The 19,837-nt window shown below is 46.1% G+C and overlaps 1 protein-coding gene across 2 annotated transcripts in view; it reads right to left on the bottom strand.

The window, feature by feature from the left end:
- The window catches only part of LOC147099967 (alpha-2,8-sialyltransferase 8B-like), a 54,103-nt gene extending 40,417 nt beyond the window's left edge, over positions 1-13,686 (bottom strand). The window contains exons 1-2 of one of the 2 annotated variants that reach the window (XM_085968517.1): positions 13,349-13,686; positions 6,065-6,127 (exon numbers count right to left, since the gene is read on the bottom strand). In XM_085968517.1, the coding sequence (XP_085824643.1) occupies positions 6,065-6,127; positions 13,349-13,446 (161 nt within the window). In that variant the 5' untranslated portion in view covers positions 13,447-13,686. The remainder of the gene's footprint in view (positions 1-6,064; positions 6,128-13,348) is intronic. The other variant, XM_085968516.1, reaches the window with a different exon arrangement.
- Positions 13,687-19,837: the final 6,151 nt, after the last annotated feature.

The following is a 19,837-nucleotide window of genomic DNA, read 5'->3' as shown; positions in this document are numbered from 1 at the left end:
CTCCAATGAGTATAGGCCCAACCTGCTCAACCTTTCCTCATAAGACAACTCCCTCATCTCAGGAATCAACCGAGTGAACCTTCTCTGAACTGCCTCCAATGCAAGTATATCCCTCCTTAAATAAGGAGACCAAAACTGTACGCAGTACTCCAGGTGTGGTCTCACCAACGCCCTGTACAGTTGTAGCAAGACTTCCCTAATTTTATACTCCATCCCCCTTGCAATAAAGGCCAACATTCCATTTGCCTTCCTAATTACTTGCTGTACCTGCATGCTAACTTTATGTGATTCATGTACAAGGACCCCCAGATAGATCCCTCTGTACCGCAGCATTCTGTCGTCCCTCTCCATTTAAATAATATTTTGCTTTTTTACCTTCCTACCAAAGTGAATAACCTCACATTTTCCCACATTATACTCTATCTGCCAAACTTTTGCCCACTCACTTAACCTATCTATATCCCTTTGCAGGCTCTTTTTGTCCTCCTCACAACTTGCTTTCCCACCTATCTTTGTATTGTCAGCAAATTTGGCTACAGTACACTCGGTCCCTTCATCTAAGTCATTAATATAGATTGTAAATAGTTGAGGCCCCAGCACTGATCCCTGTGGCACCCCACTAGTTACAGTTTGCCAACCTCAAAATAACCCATTTATCCCGACTCTCTGTTTTCTGTTAGTTAGCCAATCCTCTATCCATGCTAATATATTACCCCCAACCCCGTGCGCGCTTATCTTATGCAGTAACCTTTTATGTGGCACCTTATCGAATGCCTTCTGGAAATCCAAATACACTACACCTACTGGTTCCCCTTTATCCACCCTGCTCGTTACATCCTCAAAGAAATCTAGTAAATTTGTTAAACACGATTTCCCTTTCACAAAATCATGTTGACTCTACTTGATTGTATTATGGTTTTCTAAGTATCCTGCTACTACTTCCTTAATAATGAGACGTTAAACCGAGGCCCCGTCTGCTCTCTCAGGTGGATGTAAAAGATCCCATAGCACTATTTCGAAGAAGAGCAGGGGAGTTCTCCCAATATTTATCCCTCAATCAACATCACTAAAAACAGATTATCTGGTCAGTATCACATTGCTGTTTGTGGGAGCTTGCTGTGCGCAAAATTGGCTGCCGCGTTTCCTACATTACGACAGTGACTACACTTCAAAAGTTACTTCATTGGCTATAAAGCGCTTTGGGACGTCCGGTGGTCGTGAACGGCGCGATATAAATGCAAGTCTTTCTTTTTCTTTATATTTAAAATTTCAACCAATATTTGTACCAACTTAAAAACATCACCTGATGTGGGCCGAGTGCCCGGGTGGAAATTAACTCAGATCATTACGAGGATTGCTGAGGTGCGCTGCAGCAGATATCCAGGAAATCACAGCTGCAAATTAGCCAGCCCTCAGCAGTCACATCAAACCAAGCGAGAGAGGGACAAGCGCTGTGGCCCTTTACCCTCAGTGAGCCAGTTTCTTTAACCAGAAATAGACTGCTATTTAAAGCAAGCCTGAGGCTGGTGTGCGGACGGGCTCTGCTCCATCGAATGAATGGACTCAGCAGCTGGAGACGATCTCAGCTGTCCAGACGTGTCCTTTTCCACGACAACTTTGAAACTGACACCTCAGTCAGTCTTGCTTCTGGTGACGGTTCCATTCTGCCGTTTGTTTTATCCCCTTTTCCTTTTCTCTCCTACGCTTCTTAGGGTGCCGACTCTTGCCGGGTTCCACAGGCACCGCCCGCCGTACCTCACTCGAGTGACCATTTATTCGTGCAAGTGTCAGTGGGCTACTTTTCAAAGGGGCGGAGCATCGCAGCCGGGCCTGTTCCTGCCTTAACCCAACACACACACTGACATGAATCAGTCATTCATGATAGAAAGACTTATGAAATAATACTGAGCGGCCTGCGGGTGGCGCTGTCCAGGGAGCGTATAAATACTCGGGCACAGGCCCAGCTTGCGCAGGACATTCTTAACAGGAACTAGTGAAGGACACAACTAGACCTCCATGTTGTAAAACAGTTGATTAAAGCTTTGTTTAACGCTTAGACCAAGTGCCTAGTAGTTTTCTTATGTCACACACTTTCTAGCGGGGGGCGGGGGCGGGTGGGGGGTCAATGAATAGTGATGCAGAGTAGCAGTCCTGGCTGATTGTTGGGTTTGTTTGTTTTTTGCTCACCCTTATCCAAGGAAGCTGAGGCTAATTGTAGCGTCTCTATTGCTGCTCAGACCGAGATGAGCTAATTCAGCACAGAGACTGTGGCGTCAACCTGGAGCTTTCTGGCCTGTGTGGCTCAGTCCCATGCCGGCCAGTGCATTCACAACAACAACAACCTGCATTTATATAGCGCCTTTAATACAGTAAGACGTCCCAAGGCGCTTCACAGGAGCATTATCAAACAAAATTTGACACCGAGCCACATCAGGAGATATTAAGCTTGGTCAAAGAGGGAGGTTTTAAGGAGTGTTTTAAAGGAGGAGAGAGAGGCGGAGAGGTTTAGGCAGGGAATTTCAGAGCTTAGGACCCAGGCAGCTGAAGGCACGGCTGCCAATGGTGGAGCGATTATAATCAGGGATGCTCAAGAGGCCAGAATTAGAGGAGCGCAGATATCTCGGAGGGTTAAAAAAAGACTTGCATTTATATAGCGCCTTTCATGACCACCAGACGTCTCAAAGCGCTTTACAGCCAATGAGGTACTATTTGAAGTGGAGTCACTGTTGTAATGTGGGAAATGCAGCAGCTATTTGTGCACAGCAAGCTCCCACAAACAGCAATGTGATAATGACCAGATAAACTGTTTTAGTGATGCTGGCTGAGGGATAAATATGGGCCAGGACACTGGGAAGAACTCCCCTGCTCTTCTTCGAAATAGGGCCATGGGATGTTTTATGTCCACCGGAAAGAGCAGACGGGGCCTCAATTTAATGTCTCATCCGAGAGATGGCACCTCCGACAGTGCAGCACTCCCTCGGAGTGTCAGCCTAGCTTTATGTGCTCAAGTCCCTAGAGCGGGACTTGAACCGACAACCTTCTAGGCTCAGAGGCGAGTGTGCGACTAACTGACCCACAGCTGACAGTTTTAGGGGTGGAAGAGATTACAGAAATAGGGAGGGGTGAGGCCATGGAAGGACATAGTTCTGATGTTCACTGCTGAATGCAGGGGATAGTTGTACTGGCCCGACGACTCCTATTTAATCTTAAGCGCCAGGATTTCAGCGCAGGTTGTTCTATAAGGCACGGCTGTATATCATTCCACAGTGCATTACAGGCGGACATGCAATCCAGAAGTCAGACTCACTCGTGTTTCTACTGTAGCGTGATTCTTTCCCGAACAAGCGCGTGCAGGACTGGTTTTACTTGCTCCAGGAACAGGAAATTCAAGCACAGCACAACAATTCAACCCAATTCTTGTACAGGATATTGGCTGAATCCTGGATAAGGATGAGCCTAAAAAAAAAACCCAAATCATCCAGGATTGCTACTCTGTCAATTCAGTGACCCCCCCCCCCCTCCGCTAGAAAGTGCGCGTGTTGGGTTAAGGCAGGAACAGGCCCGGCTGCGATGCTCCCCTTGGTAAAACAGCCCACTGACACTTGCACGAATAAATGGTCACTCGAGGGAGGTACCAGAGGACGGGCGGTGCCTGTGGAACCCATTCCCCGGCAAGAGTCAGTGCCCTAAGGAGAGAAAATGAAAAGGGGGGGGGGGGGGAAAACAAACGGCAGAATGGAACCGTCACCAGAAGCAAGACTGAGGTGTCGGTTTGAAAGTGGTCCTGGGCCGCGCTGGTCAAAAAGTACTTCATTGGCTGTAAAGCGCTTTGGGACGTCCGGTGGTTGCGAAAGGCGCTATATAAATGCAAGTCTTACTGTTTCTTTTTGTTTCTTTTTTAGGCAATTATTCACTCATCAAGTTAAGGGATGTTAGAGCTGGGGAATGGAACACTTTCCATTTTAGGCAACTGGTTTCAGCATTAAGGCTAAAGGGATCAAGGGATACGGGGAGAAGGCAGGGACAGGGCACTGAGTTTGGATGATCAGCCATGATCTCATTGAATGGCGGAGCAGGCTCGAGGGGCCGAATGGCCTACTCCTGCTCCTATCTTCTATGTTTCTATGTTTCTATTAGCACAGGTTCGATGCAGAGTAAAGCTCCTCTACTCTGTCCCAACAATGGGTGTCATCTTCGACCTCAGATCATCACTCTAGTGTGATATTCCTCCATTTCCCACACCAGCTCACCTCAAGCCTGCGAGATTACCAATCTAGTGTCGAATAACGAAATATTTACATTTATGCAGCAACTTCTCACATTGGAACATCTAAAAGAGCTTTACACAACTGATTATTTTTGAAGTGCAGTAACTGTTGGCATGAACTTAGGTTGCATCCTAAATTACAGCCAATTTGGGAAAAGTACTATGACCAGTAGGAACTGAAGTAAAACTACACAAATTCACTTAATGTCAGATGCTTGCAGCCAGCAGATAGACAGCAAGCTTTCAATCCATCATTCTGGGCTGGATTTAAGTACAGTTCACTGGAGTACAAGGCCAGTGTCTAACCCTCTGCACCACTCAACTGCACCTAATGCAGTAGATCAACCCCATCTACCCAGCTTCTCGCCATACCCCTCAGTCCATTGTCTCCCCAGAAACACATCGAATTGCTCTTGAGCCCACTTGTGCTGTCCCCTTCAACGTCCTTCCCTGATCACTTATTCCACAACTAAAGTTCGACCGAATTTCCTTCTAACTTCCTATTTTTCACTTGTTTCTCATTAAGATCTTATGAAGAATTAAACTAAGTACCAACGCTTGAAAGAACTAAATCAAATAAGCTGATGAAATCAGTTTAAGTAAACTTGGGCTCCTTTGCTTTGTCTTACCCATGGGGCTGCTGACTGGATCATCCACACGTTATGGTTTTTTTAATCCATTTGTGGCCTATCTCTCCACCGCTGACCCTCGGCAGACTATCTGTTATTGTTGTCTCTGGAGCCTCTGTTCATGACTTTCTTGGCTTTGGGATGTTGAGACGATCAAGTTGTGATTTTGTGTTGTTCCCCCTCCTTTTTCTTGCTCTCCATCTCCTTGCTCTCCAAGGGAATGTCATTAGGAAGCAGGAGCCCTATTAAAATAGAATTATTGGCCCTATGCTCTGGCTTAGGTGGTTAAAAAGGCATATGGGATACTTGCCTTCATTAGCCGAGGCATAGAATATAAGAGCAGGGAGGTTATGATGGAGCTGTACAAAACGCTAGTTAGGCCACAGCTGGAATACTGTGTGTAGTTCTGGTCGCCGCACATTAGGAGGGATGTGATTGCATTGGAGAGGGTGCAGAGGAGATTCACCAGGATGTTACCTGGGCTGGAGAGCTTCAGCTATGAAGAGAGACTGGACAGGCTGGGGTTGTTTTCCTTACAGCAGAGAAAGCTCAGGGGGGACCTGATTGAGGTGTACAAAATTATGAGGGGCACAGATAGGGTAGATAGAAAGGAACGTTTCCCCTTAGTAGAGGGGTCAATTACCAGGGGGCATAGTTTTAAGGTAAGGGGCAGGAGGTTTAGAGGGGATTTGAGAAAAACTTTTTCACCCAGAGGGTGGTTGGAATCTGGAACTCACTGCTTGAAAGGGTGGTAGAGGCAGGAACCCTCACAACAGTCAAGAAGCATTTAGATGAGCACTTGAAACGCCATAGCATACAAGGCTATGGACCAAGTGCTGGAAAATGGGATTAAAATAGACAGGGCTTGATGGCCGGCGCGGACATGATGGGCCGAAGGGCCTCTTTCTGTGCTGTATAACTCTATGACTCTATTCTTTTCTTGTGGGGAAATGTCTGGTCTACACTTAGCAACTGCCCACAGTGATGTGATTGAAATTGGGAGCTCATATGTGGGAAGACCCGTGGTCCATCACTCACGGTGCAGTACATTGCAGAAAACCTGAGCGTCACCCTCAAGCAAGACAGCGGTTGGGATTGCGGCCTTCCCTAAAAAGGTTACGAATCACATTGTCCTAATAAAAAGAGGAAATGCTCACAACTTACATACCTACAACATTTGTCCTGAAGAGTATTCTTGGCTGGCTTCATGGCCCTCCTTCCTTCTGAAAACCTGCAGGAAGAAAGGAATATATATTCACATCTCACGCTGTCTCACTCACAACAAACTGATTGTTTAATCTTTCTCTCACCTCTGATCTCTAACCTTTCTCCATTTGTCAAGCTTTTCTTGTCTCTATTTTATCAATATTACTAAGGTCATTGTTCCTCTGAATCCTCCTATCTTGTTCCCTTACAGCTGCAAGAGTAACATCTCACAGGCTCTTCCTTCTCCCCATTTAATCAAGACTCTTTGCACCAGCTCCTCCTCTAACTCATTCTTTCTCAAGACCTCAAATCTGCACCAATCCTGACCTCCCTCGGTCTACCTGCTCTTAAGCCTCAAGTGTGGTGTTACCCAATCGGTGTGGTGTAAGCTTCTTGCTCACTGTGCCTTCTCTCCAACTCTATTCAACCCAGGTGGGTGCCCTGTAATATGGCGCTTGGCTCTTTACCTGGGTCGCTCAATAAAAAGGCCCCCTTCCTATCGGGAATGATGGGGCGGGCATTTCTCAACCGTGCAGGCTTAGTGAGGCCAGGTCAATCAAAGTGGAACCCCAAAATGGGCACTGTCTGTTTCAGTGTCAGAGTGAATGGACTGAATATGTAAAAAAAGAATTAGACAACCGAGACAGGCATTACCTTGGACCTGCCGGGAGTATAAGGGTTAATAATTCATCTGAAACATCTTAGAGAGAGGTTACTAATGTGAAGGGTAACTAGAATTATTGTGGTTCCGGTCTTCAGTGTTTATTTTTGAAGAAATTCTGTGTTAATTTTGACTATTTAAAAAAATTACCCTGTGCGATATTAATAAAAACCATGCTAACAGGTCTGTATCAAATTCTTCCATTTGCTACTTTAACGCTAGGTTACTGCCTCAGATAAAACAGCAGAGGGGATTGTCATACAAACGCTTTACTGCCCTTGTTGCTAATACTACTCAACCTCTAAGTTTCAGTCGCCAGCTGTAATCCAGCCTGGGGGAAAAAGTATTAAAGTAACAAACCTTAATGGAAGGAGAATAAGGTGAAGCTTAAAAGCCAAGCAGTAAAGTCAGCGCACTTGCAGGCAAAAATCAGCACCACTCCTGGCTTTGCCCCCTTAGTGCCAGGCTCAGCTCTGCCCCTCAGTGTTCACGCTGACTGCTACCTACTGCTGCTGCTCAAGGGGACTGGAAACCACTGCACACTATGAATGGGAATCCGCATAATTCGTTTTGCAAGATCCTATTGATTTTGCCATTAAGGACAACAGTTCCTCTCTGATCGAGGAAGCGACCCAACAATGAACTACTTTTGAGATATAGAGACTGTTATCATATAGGTAAATGCTGGAGCCATTTTGCACACAGTAACATTCCACAAACAGGCCACCAAGAGAACTCCCTGCTCATCTTCAAACATTGCCACGGGATCTTAAACATTCACTGAGCATGTGCAGTAACATTCAATCCCTTGGAACAGAGGCAGGTTGAGAGGATAATTGGGGAACACCATTTTTGAGGGAGAATAAGGGAGTGCCAGCAAGAACTGAGATGGGGGGGGGGGCGGGGGGTGGGGGGGAGAAGAATTTCAGCTTGAGGTGGAAGAATCAGGGTGGGAGAAAAGTGCCAGCCTGAATTGGGGGAAGGGGGAAAGAATGCGAGTTTTAACTGGGTTAGAAGGGAGGAGTGCCAGATGGAACTCGAACATAGGAACAGCCCCTCGAGCCTGTTCCACCATTCAATGAGATCATTCAATTAGAAGGTGGGAAATGATGGCCAGCTTGAAACAGGGGGAAGGAAAAGGTGGTGAAGAATGTGGGCACTAAGTGGGGGAAAAGAGTGCCAGGTTGGAATTAGGGAAGGAGGTAAAAACTCCCTCTGTGAACTGGGATGGTGAGGGTGGGGTGGAGGGGGTGGGGAGAGTATTTTTGTATTGTAGGAATTGATGTATTCCTAACTAATAACTGAGGTCGACTCAGGAGAACAATCAAACAGGTCTTTAATGTTGGATTTGACAAATTCCAGAAAACAGCAAAGATCGATGCAGGAAAGCCATGGAGCAGGTCTTCACCCAACGGGGACGCCACGAGGACTGCCTGGGCAGTCCCGAGGTTTGCGTCGTGACGTCATCGCGTTTGCCCGTGCTCTTAAAGGGGCAACGCCCCGTACATGCAAACTCCACATAAACTTCGTTAAAGGGAATTATGTACAGTAAGAGACATTCGGTGGTATCGCTACAGTATCACAATGACAACTGTACAAATAATTTACTGATCATATTTAGCAACAGAGAGTATCAATACATACCACAATAAGCCACAATCCTTCTACAAGAAATGAAGGATATACCCAATCAAGTGCTGGAATGTTGGGTACACCTACAGCTTAAGTGATGACGAGTCTGTGACCCACCACATTTCAGTGTAGCCACATGTCATAGGCCTATATTCAGGGCTGTTTTTTGAGGCTGTTGGTCAGTTTTTTGGTGATTTTTTTTTAAGGTTCTTGATTATAATTGTTCCATGGTGGATGGTTGGCAAAGTGAAAGGGCAGTCACTATCCCACAGGAAGAGGAGAAAATGACAGGATCAATAGTCAACAATAACTTGCATTTCTGTGCCTCTCCTCATGAAGAAGAACATCTCAGGGCATTTTACAATGGGGAGAGAAGGAGACAAGTCAAAGAAATAGATGAGACTCTTGAAGGAGAGCAGACCGATGATAATGAGGTAAAGGGGTTTTGAACGATGGTACACGTGCAAGATTTTGGGCACGGGTAGTCAATAAGAGGTCACAAACACAACTTTTAGGCAACCGTGACATTTTTCAATCTGGCCTGGGCCTTCTTCAATGTTGCCAGGACCAAGATGGCGGAGTTGGCACAAGTGCCAGATGCAGCAGCCATTTTCCTTTGCTGCTGATGGTATCCAGTGAGACCCCTTCCTGCGGGGGGTGGGGGGGGTTCTGCTGCCTCCGACGGCAATACCAAAGTTACAGTGTTGGACCCGATGACAGTCTTACTCTCTCCGGCAGCCCTGTAACTGCGGTATGTCTGCACTGTTAGCCTGCGTAAAGTGCAACTGTCGGTGCTGACAGTGAGTGAATCAGGAGCAGAGAGGAAGACTGAAGTCAGAAGATGAAACAGACTGAGTGGAAGTGGTCAGGGTGGGTGAGAAGGCAACCATTCTCACCCGCTCTGCCCAGCTGTACAAGTGGCACCAGCTGCCACCTTCCTGGGTGTACAGTAGGCATGATGAACGAGCTAAATTAGAAAAAACATAGAAGACATAGAAAAATAGGACCAGGAGTTGGCCATTCGGCCCTTCGAGCCTGCTCCACCATTCAATATGATCATGGCTGATCCTCTATCTCAATACCATATTCCCGCTCTCTCCCCATACCCCTTGATGCCTTTTATGTCTAAAAATCTATCTATCTCCTTCTTAAATATATTCAGTGACTTGGCCTCCACAGCCTTCTGTGGTAGAGAATTCCACAGGTTCACCACCCTCCGAGTGAAGAAATTTCTCCTCATCTCAGTCCTAAATGTCCTACCCCGTATCCTGAGACTGTGACTCCTCGTTCTAGACCCGCCAGCCAGGGAAAACATCCTCCTTGCATCCAGTCTGTCTAGCCCTGTCAGAATTTTATACGTTTCAATGAGATCCCCTCTCATTCTTCTAAACTCTAGTGAATACAGGCCTAGTCGACCCAATCTCTCCTCATACGACAGTCCTGCCATCCCAGGAATCAGTCAGGTGAACCTTCGCTGCACTCCCTCTATGGCAAGTATATCCTTTCTTAGGTAAGGAGACCAAAACTGCACACAGTACTCCAGGTGTGGTCTCACCAAGGCAGATAGCTTCAAATGAGGCTAAACAAGTGGAGGTTTTATAGTCATAATGTGCCAGCTCTGCACACATGCTGTACTCCTGCCATCGCCAATATAAAAGGAGGTAAAGACCTGCCCCGCCCTGTCCCCAGCACCTTCAACAACACCTGGGACCCAACGTTCTCCAGATTCTGAGAGTTGCATTCAGAGGCAGCACCAAAGGCCTCTATCCCTATCATGCTCTAACACACCCAAACAGAGCTCCTGTGAGCTGCAATGCTTGCGGATTGCATTATTGTACTTAAGTGTTACTTTCCTGACACCATAATGTCAACATAAGAACGCCTTTACAAACGTGTCACATTTCTTCACTTCTTCTGGGTCTCCCAGCCCTGCATTAAGCTCCCATGCAGTAGGGTGTGTGGCTGTAATACTCGCAGGACCTTTGTCTATGTTGCTTCGTGACTGCTGCACAGTGGAATTTCTTAAATGTATTAGGGCTGGAGATGCTGCGTACTGAACTGCCGCTGATGCCCCGGCTGAAATGGGCACCAAGCGGGAGATTGAACCTGGGACTTGCCCACTCCGCCTGGCTCAGTACCGCACCCGGGCAGTGCATTTACCAAACGAGCCACTGGATCAGCTGGCAAAAGCAGCCTTGTTAACCTGCGCAGGTTAAACTGTCAGTGATAACAGTGAATGAATCGAAGACAGGCTGATTAAAACAATGAGAATGGACGGGGTCAGGGCAGATGAGGAGACATCAGTGCCCACCTGCTGTGCCCAGCTGTATTAGTGGCATCAGCTGCCAGCTTCCTAGGTGTACGGTAGAAAAACAGATTTTTTTTTTTAGCGTGCAGTTTCTGTTAAGAAATTTCTGGTGAGTCTGTTCCACAATCAGGCAGGTGGCAACCCCAGGGAGACAAAAACAAGCACCTCCATTCTCATCACACAACAGCAACAACAACAAATTGTATTTATATAGCGTCTTTAACATAGTAAATCGTCCCAAGGCACTGCACAGGAGCGTTATCAAAGAAAATTTGACACCGAGCCACATAAGGAGAAATATGGGCAGGTGACCAAAAGCTTGGTCAAAGAGGTAGGTTTTAAGGAGCGTCTTAAAGGAGGAAAGAGAGGTAGCGAGGCGGAGAGGTTGAGGGAGGGAATTCCAGAGATTAGGGCCTGGGCAACAGAAGGCACGGCCACCAATGGTGGAGCGATTAAAATCAGGGATGCTCGAGAGGCCAGAATTCGAGGAGCGCAGATATCTTAGGGGGTTGTGGGGCTGAAGGAGATTACAGAGGTAGGGAGGGGTGAGGCCATGGAAGGATTCGAAAACAAGGATGAGAATTTTAAAATTGAGGCATTGCTTAACCGGGAGCCAATGTAGGTCAGCGAGCACAGGGGTGATGGGTGAACGGGACTTGGTGCGAGTTAGGACACGGGCGGCCGAGTTTTGGATCACCTCAAGTTTACGTAGGGTGGAATGTGGGGAGCAGGGAAATATCTCGGAGCACTTTCTGAGGTGGAGCTGAAGGTGCTAAGCAGATAATGTGAAGGTTGGGCAGGGAGCCAAACTGATGTTCAAAGAGATGGGATTTTACGAGGATTTTGAGACAGTAGTGTGATGTGATTTAAAAAGGAAAAAGAAGACTTGCATTTATACAGCACCTTTCATGACCTCAGGATGTCCCAAATTGCTTTACAACCAATTAAGTACTTTTTGAAGCGTAGTCACTGTTGTAGGAAACACGGCAGCCAATTTGCGCACAGCAAGCTTCCACAAACAGCAAAGTGACAATGACCCGATAATCTGTTTTAGTGATGTTGGTTGAGGGATAAATATTGGCTGGGGAGAGAGCTCCCCTGCTCTTCTTCGAAATAGTGGCCATGGGATCTTGTGCGTCCACCTGAGGGGGCAGACGGGGCCTCGGTTTTAACATCTCATCCGAAAGACGGGAGAGCGCGGAGGCACCGTGACTGAAGATCAGTGGAGGAAATGGGGAACAAGCAATAATCCAGAGTCGGGGGTGGGAGGGAGAATGTAGGCTGAGACATAAGGCTGGAGAAAATCATTCGGAGAGGGTGGGGCAAGGCCGTGGAGACATTTGGAAAGGACAGAAGACAGACCATTAATACAATGTGAAAAAGCCTAGAACGTGCTGGACACAACCTTTTACAATAATTTTCACAGGTAAATCCTTCCTAATTGCAAAGTAAAACCGAGGCTGGAGCCCTCAGCTGTGCCATGTCCACTTTACAATGAGATCAAAAGCTCTAGCACTAATTAACAATAAATAACATGAAAATACTTTCAAGTAGGAAGGGACAATCAGATGAGTGTAATTATTTTTGTGATGTTCAGAGGCACTTACTCTCGTCCATGATCGAATGTCCTGCTGTAATGTGTTATGAGGTTACACAGATCAGATTGCAAGCATGAAAATATAGACACAGACTGTGACATTGAACAGTTTTATTTTACATATAAAAGTGAAACCAATGTTACATCCAATGACGGTGGTAAACTGCAATAGGGGAATCACTGGAACAGATGAGAATCAGTAGGGGCAGAAACAAATAAAGGTGGGGACAGATACAGACACAAATACACACACACACAGGTAGACACATAGACAGAGAGTGGGAGATAGAGGCAGAGAACAGAATAAAACACAGAAAGAGAGGAGAGAGAGAGAGAGAGACAGAGACAGAAAGACAGACAGTCAAACAAAGACTGAGAGGGAGATAGAGGCAGAAACAGACAGAAGGTAGAGAGGAGAGAGAGCAAGAGAAGACAGATAAAGAGACACAGAAAGGGACAGAAGACAAAGTCAAACAGAGACAGAGAGAGAGAGAGACAAACATACAAAAAAACAAGAGGCAGTTAATGAGAGAGAGATTTACATGGAATAATGAGAGTATGAAACAAAGAGAAACAAAGGGAGGAGAATAAGGAGAAGAAATCAAACAAAGAGAATGGAGGGGAGGCAGAGAATGAAGGGAGAGAGAGATAGTGAGAGAGAGAGAGGAGACAAAATTGCAAAAGGACAGCGACAGTGGGCGACAATTGATGGATGGTCACCGGCAAATGGGCCACTGACCAAGAGGCTTGTGTGGGATGGGGACAGATTCTGACTGCCGCAAAATCGTTTTACTTCTCAGCTTTTTTTTTTAAAAAAAGCTACAGAATAAGAACAGGCAGCAACAGTCAGGCTCTTTCCCCGCTATCGAGAGAGGGGAGGGGGAAACCATTCAATAAAGTCACAGAAACCAGCCGGCATGTAACAGCAGACAAAAGAAATGTGAGATTTAACCAGGACTGAAACTGCACCCTTAAATAAAAAAATTACAGGCTGAAGTGACATCTGGAAAAAAAAGCACATCGCCAATAAATATATGAACACACTTACCCGAATTCCATCTCCACTTCGGAAATATCTGCCAGAATCAGAAGGATTGCCAGGATAGTCAGCAGCCCAAACATCCAATTGCTAAATTCCAGGCGCATTCTGTGTCACTTTGAGATGTTCTAAAGACACACTTAGTCGGACAGAGAGAACTGGGAGTTGTCAGCCTCGCCTCGCCTCTCCCGAACAAGTTGTGTTGATAATCCTTGTGGGGTTTTTGTTGGTGTGTGTGTGTGATATTGTCTCCCATCCAAACCTACTTCAATCCACTCCGCAACCCTATTGCCCAATTCCCGTTTGCTATTTTTTTTCCTCCCCTCTTTCTCTCCTCTTCTCCCCGCGTTTCCAAGGTTTCCTCGGAGCCTGGTGGGATTCAGGAATCCCAGCTCATGTTCATTTGCATAGGGCAGGAGGAGTGGAGAGACAGCGGGGAGGAATAAAGTTTGTGCTAAACGCACATCATGAAGAAGCTCCGCTCTTAAAGTGAAAATGCCCCTTCTCTGAATCCTACTGAGCCGGTCAATCCTGTCCCCTTATGCCAGCGTCCCTTGTGAAACGAATAGAATTCTCTGCATTGCAATTCATATTAAGTTAATGCTTTGACTTGTAGAATGCACCATTTGCCCTGTTTCCAACCCAGTCAGTTACTTGAGAACCGCAGGTCAAGGGGTAAGGGTTATTGTCCGGGGCACCACCCACATTGATAAATGCAGGGAAGAGGACCTGGTGAGGTGGGTGCTGAGCTGCCTCTCTGTGCCTCCAAAGAGAGAGGTAGACTGCTTCTTGACTGGGGCAGAGGTCACCTCATATGAAAAAGGCGGCTGAGGGATGACCTAATAGAGGTCTATAAAATTATGAAAGGTTTTGATAGAGTGGATACAGAGAGAATGTTTCCACTTCTGGGGAGGAGCATAACTAGATGCCATCAATATAAGATAGTCTCCTAAGCCCTAAGCTCTGGAATTCCCTGCCTAAACCTGTCCGCCTCGCTACCTCTCTCTCCTCCTTTAAGACGCTCCTTAAAACCTACCTCTTTGACCAAGCTATTGGTCATCTGCACTAATTTATCCTTATGTGGGTCAGTGTCAAATTTTTTGTCTTAAAATACTCCTGTGCAGTGCCCTGGGATGTTTTACTACGTTAAAGGCGCTATATAAATACAAGTTGTTGTTGTTGTTGTAGGGAATTCAGAAGAAATTTCTTTACCCAGAGAGTGGTGAGAATGTGGAACTCGCTACCACAGGCAGTGGTTGAGACGAATAGTATCGATGCATTTAAGGGGGGGCTAGACAAACATATGAGGGAGAAGGGAATAGAAGGTTATGTTGATAGATTTAGATGAGGAAAGACGGGAGGAGGCTCGAGTGGAGCATAAACACCGGCATGGACTGGTTGGGCCGAATGGCCTGTTTCTGTGCCGTATATCCGATGTAATCCTCTGTAATATAGGAAGTATTAAGTAGTTTTTACCGATAAAACTTGGTCCACGTGATCTCCTGGAATGGTTTTGATCACCTGAGGGGGTCGGAGAGGAATTTTCTAGGGTATTGTTTCCTTTACTGACCCTGGGTTTTTCTCTTTTTTTTTGCCTTTCCCAGGAGATTACATGGCTGGGGGGAGGCGGGGTTGGTGGTAAGATGTATCTGGTCATGATGCTCCAGCCAAGGCGCCTACTTTCTTTAGTAGGCAAAGATAAAGTGAAAGAAAACCCAATGTAGAGGCACAGAACGATGTCTGTTGGGCCACTGATGGAGTGGAACAATGGTGACAAATGGACATGTTGCTGCGTGAGGTGGTTGCCCCGTTGATACTCCAGGGCACGCTCCCTCTAGAGGACAGCAGTGCACATTGCCCACCTGGCCTCAGAGCCTGTACAGTATATGGGTGGCACTTTTGTTCCTCTGCATTCCTGGGAACATTGCCACCCAGGAACAGTCCTGTACCATCAGGCTAATGCATCATTCCCACAGGGGGGAAGGCGATGAGTGTGTTGCCCCTTGTAAACAAGGCCACTGTCACTAGCATGGCACAGCTGCGAACAACCAGCTGTTTTGGCAGATGTCACTGGTGGTGCCTTGAAAGGATCTGGTGGCTGAAAAGGTTAATTCAGTTGCGACACTGCGACGTGCAAGAAGAGCCTTCCCTGGGGTACCAGTCGCTGGTCAGTCTCCAAGCTATATGGTGGTCATCTTTGTGATGTGGAGGCATGAAGACAGTTCTCCTCTGACATATCCAGAAAGCACTTTCTGGGCGAGTTAATGTAGGTGAGGAAAAGGAAAGACTTGCATTCCTATAGCGCCTTTCACGACCACCGGACATCCCAAAGCGCTTTACAGCCAATGAAGTACTTTTTTGAAGTGTAGTCACTGTTGTAATGTGGGAAACGCAGCAGCCAATTTGCGCACAGCAAGCTCCCACAAACAGCAATGTGATAATGACCTGCATGAGGCATGAGGCACAACTGCATCTGCCTTTCCTTTCCCCTCAAGAACTGCTCTTCCTCCTTCGAATCCAGGAATGTCATTGGAATCACCAATAGGAATTCCCATCCCGCCCACTTTGGTTGCTGAAATAGGAGTTGAAATCTTGTCATTCAAAAAATCAACGAAGGGTCATCGACCTGAAACGTTAACACTCTCTCTCTCTCTCCACAGATGCTGCCTGACCGGCTGAGTGTGCCCAGCATTTTCTGTTTTTAGTTCAGAGTTCCAGCATCTGCAGTATTTCGCTTTTGTATTAAAAAATTATACCTTGTTCCTTCTTAAGGAGCCTTTCAAAAGTAGGACTTATCTGTAAAATGCTTTGGGAATCACTGAGACACAGGATAAGGTGCCATATAAATCGAAATCAATTCTCCCTTTTAAATAATTATTGTCAAAATCAGGGGTTAAATTGATCCAGTAGCCTCCGTCAGGTTGCCAATGTAATGTGCAATTCACTTACAACACAAAGCAATTACATGCTGCTAACAGTGGGAATGCATTACCTGTACTGTACTTTTATGCTCTCTGACAGTTTAGATTTGTGCTGAGCAGCTGATAGGGCAGGAGACTCAGAGACCTACGGTACAATTGTCTTGTCTGACTGACTTGACAATCTTGTTGGACACTGTTTGTTAAAGTTTGAAACGTCAATATGTCACAAAGTAGCAACAAAAAGGAATGAAGTAATCTCGATGCTATTGATTAAACTTTCGTAACTTTCCAGAATTGCTTTGATTTTACTTTTCCCCTTCGGTTTCCTCCCTCTGCTCCTGAAGATGCTGAAGAATATAAGTGGGCATTTTCCATTGGCAGGCAGATGGCAAAGGGTGGCTGGCACTGTAACCCAGCCAGATTCAGCACCTCCAGGAGAGGAAGGCATTAATTGCTGGAGGGGGGGGGGGGTGGGGGGGAAAGAGCTGTGAACGCAGGGGAGATTTCAGTGTGCCTACAGTAACATCCTAAAACCATCAAAATTCTGATTTACAAAGTGCATTCACACCAGCATGTCTTGGAGGTGTCTGAAATAATATTGCGTTACAAGCTGCAAATAAGTCAGAAAATCAGTTCCCCATATTGTGGGTCTATAAAATGTGCACTGAAAGGAGGTCAGACTGTTTTGAGAAAGTAGGTGATGATTCCTTTGGACTGATGTCCTCAATTAGTGTTTGACAGCTCATTCTTTGTGACACACACCTAATCAGAGAGCAGAGAGTGTTGTTAAGTGACAGGCAGGAGTGCCTGGAAGGAGATGAAGTTAGCGCCAAGCAGCATACATTATTGAAATGATTGATGCAGAAGTTGTTTATCATTTTCCTTTATTTTCCAATTTTCTCCAGTCCTCTCCATTAGTCGCTGGCTCGTGTTGGTTACAATTCCACAGAGAGTGCCAGCCTTCCAGTAAATGGCCATTCTTCATGTGCAATGCTAGGCAGTGAGCATCAGCAGGCTATTTGACCATGGAGGTCCTCACACCTGAGCCCAGCTCTGTTTCTCACCCAATGTCCACATGTACACTTTTCAACAGGGGTCACAGGAAGGAGAGCAGGAGCCACCATAGTTGAGTAACCTGTTGACGCTCAGTGTCAAAGATCATGCGTGCAGAATGGCCATTTGATGGCGGGGGAGATACCAGAGGGCTGTGGACACCTGCAGAACTGCATCCCAGGAAACCATCAGTGATGGAGTGAAGGGTAGTGGGGAACAAGGAGTAACCTGTGGAAGTCTTTGGGTTTGAAATTGATCTACACCAATTGGTCTGCACCAGGCTCACTGTGAGCCATTGTGAAATGACCCCCGACCCTAACAAGAAGCTGCACTCACAGGGGTTGTAGGTCAGAGAATTGGAGCTACAGTGTTGCAGTTTTATCTCTGACCTACGCTCCCTATGATTAGGAAAGGAAATGGTATGTTAGCCTTTATTGGAGTATAAGAGTAAATAAGTCTTACTGCAATTATATAGGGCCTTGGTGAGACCACACCTGGAGTATAGTGTACAGTTTTGGTCTCCTTACTTGCCATAGAGGGAGTGCAATGAAGGTTCACCTGACTGATTCCTGGGATGAGGGGTGTGATAAAAATGCTAACTTCCGGGAAGTTATGTCATCACTTCCTGTGAACTATGAACTGTGAACTATGAACTGTGTACATACCTCACTTCCTGTCATATGTCACTTCCTGTTGGACTGGTATAAATACTGGTCTGTTCAGTATTGTAAGAGGCTTCTACCAGAGGCATGGTAAAGACCTCTCTTGTATATAGTGTGTTTATAAGTTACTTAAAGCTTACTTTAAAGTTACTTGATGGTAAGTCTCCTTTTTCTTACATCAATTTAAGTAACTTAGTATTTACACTGACAAATACTAGACCTTCAGACAAACTCGGAAGTTAAGGATCCAGGGAACCACCCATCATGGAGAAAATCCTTAGACCTATTCGTCTGGACTTGGACCCGAATACACCAGCAGCTGGCAGGGTATGGAAGCATTGGTATCGTACTTTTGAGAATTTTCTGGATGAATGTAAAGTGGATGCTCCTGCTAAATTGAAGATACTTGTCAATTATGTGACCCCAAAAGTGTTCGAATATGTTGATGACTGGGATAATTACGAAGAGGTGATTCGGGCACTTAAGAAACTGTATGCGAAGACCCCAAATGAGGTCTATGCTAGACATCTACTGGCCACAGCCCGACAAGGGCCAGGGGAATCAATTGACGAATTCCTGCAAGAACTTCGCAGGCTCAGTGTAGATTGTAACTTTCAGGCAGCCTCAGCTGAGCTGTACCGCCAAGAAATGATTCGTGATGCTTTCATCTGCGGGATTGCCTCTCCATTTATACGCCAGCGTCTACTAGAAAGTAAAACACTTGAGCTACAAAAAGCTTTTGACCTAGCTTGTTCACTGGATTTGGCAAAGAGAAATGCAGACCTCTATCAGCTGCCCAGATCTCGATCTGCTGCTGTAGCTGCAACCAGACAATTCAAGCGGTCTCAGGTGAACCCTATCATGGGGGAATCTAATTCTGATAATTCTGATGAAGAAGAGGAGGACGACCCCACTTTAGCAGCCTCTTGGCAATCTAGGAAGGAATGCTTCTTTTGTGGAGATGCTTTTCACCCTAGGAAAACCTGCCCTGCTTGCAATGCAATCTGCAGTTATTGCGGGAAAAAAGGACACTTTGCTAAAGTTTGCCTATCAAGGGCCTCTACGAGGGCCAATCCAGCTAAGACCTACCGAACTGCCCCAATTAGGGCCTATCAAGATGCTCCAGCTAGGACCTATCAAGCTTCCTCTCGAGCTCTCTCCCGAAGAAGCACACCGAGAGTTTTAGCCACTCTCTGTGCAACGACACCAATTACAGCTGCTTGCCCACAGAACCTGTCTCAGGCAGCCACAAAAATTTCAATTAAAGGGCATACCTTAGATGCCTTAATTGACTCAGGAAGTACTGATAGTTTCATTAAGGAACAGATTGTTGCGAAATTGAAACTACATGTCTTCCCATCGGACCAGGCAATTGCGATGGCCCAGTCATCACTTAATACCAGAATCTCCGGCTTTTGTGTTGTTGATATGACACTTCATGGTCGTATGTATCCCTCCACCCGACTTTCGGTGCTCAAAGACTTATGTAGTGATCTCCTCTTAGGGCTGGACTTCCAAAAACAGCATAAGAAACTCACCATTGAGTTTGGTGGATCCAAACCCGGACTTACTATTTCTAATATACCATCTAAATTACCTTTTTGTGCATTATCAGCAGCTTCACTTGATGAACCCTCATTATTTGCCAGTATTCCGCCTCAATGCCAACCGATAATAACGAAATCGCGGCGCTTTAATCAGGAAGACCAATCTTTTATTGCGGCTGAAATCTCTCGACTTCTAGCAGAGGATATCATTGAACCATGTTCGTCGCCCTGGCGGGCTCAAGTCGTCATTGTCAAGAACCCTCTAAAACCTCACAAACAGCGACTATGCATCGATTATTTGCAAACCATCAATCA

The sequence above is a fragment of the Somniosus microcephalus genome, chromosome 27, assembly GCF_052327205.1.
Source record: "Somniosus microcephalus isolate GS21.2 chromosome 27, FLI_Smic_1.0, whole genome shotgun sequence".
Taxonomy (NCBI): domain Eukaryota; kingdom Metazoa; phylum Chordata; class Chondrichthyes; order Squaliformes; family Somniosidae; genus Somniosus; species Somniosus microcephalus.
The sequence above is the reverse complement of the archived record's forward strand: the minus strand, read 5'-3'. Positions and strand labels throughout refer to the sequence as shown.